Source organism: Acipenser ruthenus, chromosome 60 (genome assembly GCF_902713425.1).
Source record: "Acipenser ruthenus chromosome 60, fAciRut3.2 maternal haplotype, whole genome shotgun sequence".
In the NCBI taxonomy this organism is placed as follows: domain Eukaryota; kingdom Metazoa; phylum Chordata; class Actinopteri; order Acipenseriformes; family Acipenseridae; genus Acipenser; species Acipenser ruthenus.
The window spans coordinates 3779134-3787457 of record NC_081248.1 but is presented as its reverse complement, the minus strand read 5'-3'; the positions used below and the strand labels follow the sequence as shown (position 1 = coordinate 3787457).

Genomic DNA, 8324 nt, shown 5'->3' with positions numbered 1-8324 from the left:
TTTTGATATGTGGCCTGTGTTCTACAGCGCAGTAGGAGGGCCTGTCAGCATTGTTCTGTGAATTGTGAAATGACAGTAAATCACATGAATGAATCTTGTTTTTCAGAGAAGGATGGAGTTGGATGCGGGAGTCAGCCACCATGAGTTCCTCTATGTTGACGAAGCGGGCTTCAATCTGGCCAAACGTTGGAACGTTATTGGCCAGCGTGCCCCAGTCCATGTGCCGGGGCAGAGGGGCGGGAATATAACAATGTGTGTGGCCATACCACAGTTACATTTGTCGTAGTCTGGGACAATGTGAATTTCCATCATGCATTCCGTCATGGATCTATGAAAAAGACCTAGGAGTTTATGTTGACTCAGAAATGTCTTCATCTTGACAATGTGGGGAAGCTATAAAAAAGGCTAACAAGATGCTCGGATATATTGTGAGAAGTGTTGAATTTAAATCAAGGGAAGTCATGTTAAAACTTTACAATGCATTAGTAAGACCTCACCTAGAATATTGTGTTCAGTTCTGGTCACCTCGTTACAAAAAGGATATTGCTGCTCTAGAAAGAGTGCAAAGAAGAGCAACCAGAATTATCCCGGGTTTAAAAGGCATGTCGTATGCAGACAGGCTAAAAGAATTGAATCTATTCAGTCTAGAACAAAGAAGACTACGCGGCGATCTGATTCAAACATTCAAAATTCTAAAAGGTATAGATAATGTCAACCCAGGGGACTTTTTTGACCTGAAAAAAGAAACAAGGACCAGGGGTCACAAATGGAGATTAGATAAAGGGGCATTCACTATAGCTGCTATAGTCAATCAAACACTGTGCTCTAGTCTAGCTGCTATAGTCAATCAAACACTGTGCTCTAGTCTAGCTGCTATAGTCAATCAAACACTGTGCTCTAGTCTAGCTGCTATAGTCAATCAAACACTGTGCTCTAGTCTAGCTGCTGTAGTCAATCAAACACTGTGCTCTAGTCTAGCTGCTGTAGTCCATCAAACACTGTGCTCTAGTCTAGCTGCTATAGTCAGTCAAACACCGTGCTCTAGTCTAGCTGCTATAGTCAATCAAACACTGTGCTCTAGTCTAGCTGCTATAGTCAATCAAACACTGTGCTCTAGTCTAGCTGCTATAGTCAATCAAACACTGTGCTCTAGTCTAGCTGCTATAGTCAGCAATCAAACACTGTGCTCTAGTCTAGCTGCTATAGTCAATCAAACACTGTGCTCTAGTCTAGCTGCTATAGTCAATCAAACACTGTGCTCTAGTCTAGCTGCTATAGTCAATCAAACACTGTGCTCTAGTCTAGCTGCTATAGTCAATCAAACACTGTGCTCTAGTCTAGCTGCTATAGTCAGCAATCAAACACTGTGCTCTAGTCTAGCTGCTATAGTTAGCAATCAAACACTGTGCTCTAGTCTAGCTGCTATAGTCAGCAATCAAACACTGTGCTCTAGTCTAGCTGCTATAGTCAATCAAACACTGTGCTCTAGTCTAGCTGCTATAGTCAATCAAACACTGTGCTCTAGTCTAGCTGCTATAGTCAATCAAACACTGTGCTCTAGTCTAGCTGCTATAGTTAGCAATCAAACACTGTGCTCTAGTCTAGCTGCTATAGTCAATCAAACACTGTGCTCTAGTCTAGCTGCTATAGTCAATCAAACACTGTGCTCTAGTCTAGCTGCTATAGTCAATCAAACACTGTGCTTTAGTCTAGCTGCTATAGTCAATCAAACACTGTGCTCTAGTCTAGCTGCTATAGTCAATCAAACACTGTGCTCTAGTCTAGCTGCTATAGTCAGCAATCAAACACTGTGCTCTAGTCTAGCTGCTATAGTCAATCAAACACTGTGCTCTAGTCTAGCTGCTATAGTCAATCAAACACTGTGCTCTAGTCTAGCTGCTATAGTCAGCAATCAAACACTGTGCTCTAGTCTAGCTGCTATAGTTAGCAATCAAACACTGTGCTCTAGTCTAGCTGCTATAGTCAGCAATCAAACACTGTGCTCTAGTCTAGCTGCTATAGTTAGTAATTCCCACACACTGTGTTCTAGTACAGTTAATAACTATTGAATAAACACGACCATTAAAAAAGACCACTTGAGTTTTTTAGCCACAAAATGGCAAAAAGGTGCTTTTATTTTTTATAAATAACCATGTTTATAATCTCGTAAAACAGATAATGTTCAATTCAATGGTTTTCAAACTCCCCTCCCCCCCCCCAAGTACTCCATGCTGATCGAAAAAATCCCTAAAAACTCCCCCCCACCCCCACCCCCGATACAAATGCATGTACGAACATTGATATTAAAATCCACTGTACAGGAAAACCAAAAAATCTCAAAGCTCAATTTGATTCATTTTTCATACAAAAGATACTCGTTTTTTTATTCATTTCGGCAGAGAAACTGAGAGCACTCTCCCTTTAAACCTCTCTCCTCCTTCTGTTTCTCCTCCCTCGCTCCCTCTCTCCTCCTTCTCTGTTTCTCCTCCCTCGCTCCCTCTCCTCCTTCTCTGTTTCTCCTCCCTCGCTCCCTCTCTCCTCCTTCTCTGTTTCTCCTCCCTTGCTCCCTCTCTCCTCCTTCTCTGTTTCTCCTCTCTCACCCCCTCTCTCCTCCTTCTCTGTTTCTCCTTCCTTGCTCTCTCTCTCCTGCTCTTCTTTTACTTTAATATGGCACTAAATTATGGCTGAAAAGTCATCTCTCTCCCTTCCCCTCTCTTCTCTCCTCCCTCCTCCCCCTCTCTCCTCTTGCTCTCTCTCTCTCTGTAATACTGCCTTATAGCTAAAACGTTTTACAACTGATCATTTTGTACACACTCTGTATACATCTCTCCTCCTCCCCTCTCCCTAACCCTAACCTCTCCTCCCATCTCTCTCTCCTCTCGCCTGCCTTCAATATGGCACTGAAATATGGCTGAAAAAATCTTCCCGATCCTCACTCTCTCCCCCTCCCTCCCTTCCTCCCTCTCACACAGTCACCTCGTTCTTACTCCCCGTCCTCAGCTGCTGCCCCCCGCCGTTGCCCCCCCCCTGGTTGCCCCCGCCTGGTATGAAGTGAAGCTGTTCGATGGTGTTCTGTCTCTTGGCAGCGAATGCCATTCTGCGTGCGCTGTGGCCCCCCAGGGTCCCTCCCCCGGCCCCGCCCCCCAAGGTGTCCCAGGCCCCGGCTCCGCCCCCCTGCCCTGGCCCCTCCCCCCGCTCCCGCCCGGCCGTGGGGTGCGAGTTCATCTTGATCATGTGGTGTCGGTCCAGCGAGGGCGTGGCGCACACGTTCTGCTGGGACTGGGCCTTCTGAGCTGGGCTGAGCCGGGGCAGGGTGCCCCGGTCCGGGGAGCGCAGCCGCACCAGGGTCTGAGGCGGGTAGGGACCCGGGTTGGAGTGCTTCTGGTACTGAGCGGAGGCTGCACGCTCCTGCTGGTGCTGCTGCAGCTGGTAGAGATGGAGGGGCTGCAGGGGCTGGTTCTTCTGGTGGTGACCCAGAGTGCCACTCCTAGAGAGAGAGAGAGAGAGAGAGAGGGAGAGAGACAGAGAGACAGGGAGACAGGGAGGGAGAGACAGGGAGGGAGAGAGAGACAGGGAGAGAGAGGGAGAGAGACAGGGGCAGTGAGGGAGAGAGACAGGGAGAGAGGGAGAGAGACAGGGAGATCAATATCAGGGTCTAGTGCTATATATTATAAAGACATTTCAGAGGGCTGGATCGCATCAATATCAGGGTCTAGCGCTGTATATTATAAAGACATTTCAGAGGGCTGGATCGCATCAATATCAGGGTCTAGCGCTGTATATTATAAAGACATATCAGAGGGCTGGATCGCATCAATATCAGGGTCTAGTGCTGTATATTATAAAGACATTTCAAAGGGCTGGATCGCATCAATATCAGGGTCTAGTGCTATATATTATAAAGACATTTCAGAGGGCTGGATCGCATCAATATCAGGGTCTAGTGCTATATATTATAAAGACATTTCAGTGGGCAGGATCGCATCAATATCAGGGTCTAGTGCTATATATTATAAAGACATTTCAGAGGGCTGGATCGCATCAATATCAGGGTCTAGTGCTGTATATTATAAAAACATTTCAGAGGGCTGGATCGCATCAATATCAGGGTCTAGTGCTATATATTATAAAGACATTTCAGAGGGCTGGATCGCATCGATATCAGGGTCTAGTGCTATATATTATAAAGACATTTCAGAGGGCTGGATCGCATCAATATCAGGGTCTAGTGCTATATATTATAAAAACATTTCAGAGGGCTGGATCGCATCAATATCAGGATCTAGTGCTGTATATTATAAAAACATTTCAGAGGGCTGGATCGCATTAATATCAGGGTCTAGTGCTATATATTATAAAGACATTTCAGAGGGCTGGATCGCATCAATATCAGGGTCTAGCGCTGTATATTATAAAGACATTTCAGAGGGCTGGATCGCATCAATATCAGGGTCTAGTGCTGTATATTATAAAGACATTTCAGAGGTCTGGATCTCATCAATATCAGGGTCTAGTGCTATATATTATAAAGACATTTCAGAGGGCTGGATCGCATCGATATCAGGGTCTAGTGCTATATATTATAAGGGTTATGGCTGAGTTTGGGGTACCTGTTGGAGAGTGTGCTCTGCGGGTTGTTCAGGGGGTTCAGTTGGGTCCCCTCTCCGAACACCAGCAGCTGGTCCTGTGACATCACCCTGCGTGGGGGCTTGGAGTCCAGCGGCTCATACCCAGGCTGGGGGGCGGGGTAGGGGTTGGGGGTCATGCTGAGCCGCGGGCGCATGGCGTGCAGGGGGAGGGTCCCGCGCCCCCCCAGCGTGTACTCCCCCCCTCCCCCTCCCCCGTAATACAGGTGGTGCTGAGAGGAGTGGAACGAGGGGGACGCGTTCGAGTTCCCACTGCGACGCTTCGAGGTGTAATAACCAGAGGAATCATCAAGATCCTTCTCTGAGAGAGGGGAGAGGAGAGAGAACAATCACTAATGGCAATAAGACACATTTTTGAGTTTTATAACAGCAATAAGGCACAGAGCCATGGTATGATAAAGCATAGGCAAGCATTGTAAAGCACAGAGAGGTCTGGTAAAGCATAGGGACGCATTGTAAAGCACAGAGAGGTGTGGTAAAGCATAGGGAAGCATTGTAAAGCACAGAGAGGTCTGGTAAAGCATAGGGAAGCATTGTAAAGCACAGAGAGGTCTGGTAAAGCATAGGGAAGCATTGTAAAGCACAGAGAGGTCTGGTAAAGCATAGGGAAGCATTGTAAAGCACAGAGAGGTGTGGTAAAGCATAGGGAAGCATTGTAAAGCACAGAGAGGTCTCCCCTTCCTCCTCATCAGTTCTCCCCACCTTCTCCCCCTCCAAAATGGAGGAAGAAGAAAGCTAGCCGTTCACGTTCGGCAGATAGGGAGCAGATAGATAAGATCTGGAAGGTCCTGTCACACCAGCAGGTTATTCTTGCTGAACTGCTGCAGAGCACTCAGCAGCACCGTTACCACTGATCTCTTCCCTATTCGTCCCACCTGCCCCTGTGCAGACAAGGGCATGTGATCTAGGGGGTGATGCTCTATCTATGAACAGGATATAGCGTTCCCATCTGATGGTGCAGACTCTAACAGCGCCCCCGATGACCCAGCTTTCTTCATCGGAAGAACTTATGCCCCTGATATAGCGGGCTACTGCAGTTTTGCAGCTTACAGCACAGTGGCACCACTTCTCATGGACTTGCCCGGAAACAGCCCGCACCCGCTTTCCGTGGAGGCAGGCGTATGTTCAATCATCCTGTGCCCGGCAATAGGTGCAGGCTGCGCCTCAGTGAAGCAGCAACACAGAACCCTGGGTGCTCACTACTGTTCAAAGTGGTTACTCCTCCAGTTCCAACACGACCCTACTCCCTTCCGGAGCGTGACAATAACAATTTTCACGGACCCACAAGCCGCCGCTCAGGTGGCTCAGGAGATAGCAGCTCTGCTGCGAATGTGATCCATTTACATAGTAAACCCTTCCAGCAAGAATGGGGGGGTCTGTACCAGGTATTTTCTGGTGCCAAAAAGGGATGGCGGCCTCAGACCAATCCTCGATCTCAGGCAGGTAAACCTGTATCTGAGACGGTTCAAGATGCTGACTTCACAACGGCTGTTGCAGTCCATCAGACCAGGCGACTGGTTCACCACGGTGGACCTTAAAGGATGCCTATTTTCACATCCCCATGAACCAGTGTACAGGAAGTACCTGAGGTTAATCATCCAGGGAAAAATATACCAGTTCTGTGTTCTGCCGTTCGGCCTCTCTCTAACTCCACATGTATTTACAAAATGCATGGAGGCTATACTGGCCCCGTTGAGACTCCAAACATGACAGTCCTCAAAGACCCGGACAATCGGTTCATTTGCGCCGAGTCTCCAGCACAGGCACACGAACACACAGAGCTCATTACCAACAAGGAGTGCGCCTGGACTCAGGGCTCATGTTGGCCACTCTGTCAGACGACAGAGTGGAGAGAATAACCGCCTGCCTAGAGCTGTTTCAGCTCAGCAGAGCACTGCCAGTAGTGGCTTTTCACAGGCGTATGGGCCTGATGGCAGCAGCATCCAACACCCTTCCACTGGGTCTCCTGTATATGCGCCCCCTGTAGGCTTGGTTCAACCGCACAGCTTGTCAGCCTGTGTTGAATCGCAACCTCCTGTTGACAGTGTCTCCACACTGTCTACAGGCACTCTCTTGGTGGAGACAGCCAGCCCATCCGCGTCTAGGTGTGGCACTGGGCAGCGTCACCAGCAGGGAGGTCGTGTGGAAAGCACAAGCAGTGCAAGGGGTGTGGCAGCCACCATGGAAGGGTCGCCACATAACTGTTTTAGAGCTGCAGGCAGTGTACCTGTCCTTGCAGAATTTTTTGGAGCAGGTACGGAGGAGACACGTGCTTGTTCATACAGGGTGGTTTGCGGCCACCCAGTCTCCTCAACAGAGCCTCCTCTAACTCCAGTTCACCTGCCTGGGATGATCAACTGCACTGCGGATCTCCTCTCGAGAGGGGTCCCCAGCGGTGCAGAATGGAGATGCCATCCCGAGGTCGTGATCCTCATTTGGGAGAGATTCGGGAGATCAGAGGTAGAGCTCTTTGCCTCTCAGGAGTCGGCACACTGTCCCCTGTGGTTCTCCATAAAGGGAAACGGGGGACCTCTGGGGGTAGATGCAGTGTCACACCTGTGGCCAGCACGTCTACTCTATGCATTTCCACTGCTTGCCCTGCTCCCGCTATGTCTGGAGAAGGTCAGGCAGGACCAGGCCAGGTTGCTCCTAGTAGCCCCATACTGGCCCAGGAGAGTCTGGTCCTCCTCCCTGATGCAGCTCCTGAGCATCCAGCCGTGGGAACTGCCGATGCGTTGCGACCTGCTCAGCCAGGCGCAGGGCACTTTGTGGCACCCCAACCCCTCGAGCCCGCGGCTCTGGGTCTGGCCCCTGAACAGCTGCACTTGCGCCGTCTGGGGTTATCGAACAGGGTGATTGACATCCTGCAGAACGCCAGGGCAGCCTCTACCCATTCCCAATATAAGTGTATAAGTGGGGCATATTCCAGGCAAGGTGCTTGTCTCGTGGATCTGAACCCTGAAATTTTCACAGGACCTTTTTGATTAAGTATATTTGGCAGCCATTTTGGTGTGCCACGTAAAAACAGATGCAGTCTCCCCAGGAGCTCATTTCCTTGCGGGGCAATTTTTGAAAGGCAGCTGGAGGCTTAGGCCACTGGTGAAGGCTGTGGTTCCTCGCTGCAGGTTGAAGGTAGTCTTAATGTCCTGATGAAGCCTCCATTGAACCCAAGCACTCAGTTCAGCTCAAATTCTTGTCTTTCAAGTCGGCTTTCTTGCTTGCAATCACCTCTGTAAGCGAGTGATTGAAATGCAAGCATTCTCTGTATCGAAAGCCTGTCTAATCTTTTCAGAGGACAGAACAAAGTTTACCTTTCATACTAACCCAGCTTTTTTGCTGAAGACCATCTCAGCTTTTCAGGTTACCCAGTCGGTGGAATTGGAGGCTTTCCATCCCCCTCCTTTCCAATCTGACAGGGAGCGCCGGCTCCATACGCTTTGTCCAGTGCGGGCGTTAGCGTATTATGTGGACAGGACTAAAAAGCTGGAGGGAGTCAGAACAATTCTTTGTCTGTTATGGGGCTCAGTCTCAAGGACAGGCTCTGTCTAAGAAGTGTCTGTCTAAATGGTTGACAGGCACAGTTAAGATTACTTATGAATTGACCAATATGCCTCCGCCAGAGGCTCACCGGCCATTCAACCAGGGGTCAGGCAACTTCATGGGCTTTGTTCCAGGGTG

General features: G+C 49.1%; 1 protein-coding gene across 1 annotated transcript in view; it reads right to left on the bottom strand.

Moving 5' to 3' along the window:
- Positions 1–2271: 2271 nt before the first annotated feature.
- LOC117969244 (protein shisa-7-like) overlaps positions 2272–8324 on the bottom strand; it is a 16567-nt gene continuing 10514 nt past the window's right edge. Inside the window, exons 5-6 of the mRNA XM_059018555.1 lie at positions 4611–4947; positions 2272–3487 (exon numbers count right to left, since the gene is read on the bottom strand). Of these exons, the coding sequence (XP_058874538.1) occupies positions 2965–3487; positions 4611–4947 (860 nt within the window). The 3' untranslated portion in view covers positions 2272–2964. The remainder of the gene's footprint in view (positions 3488–4610; positions 4948–8324) is intronic.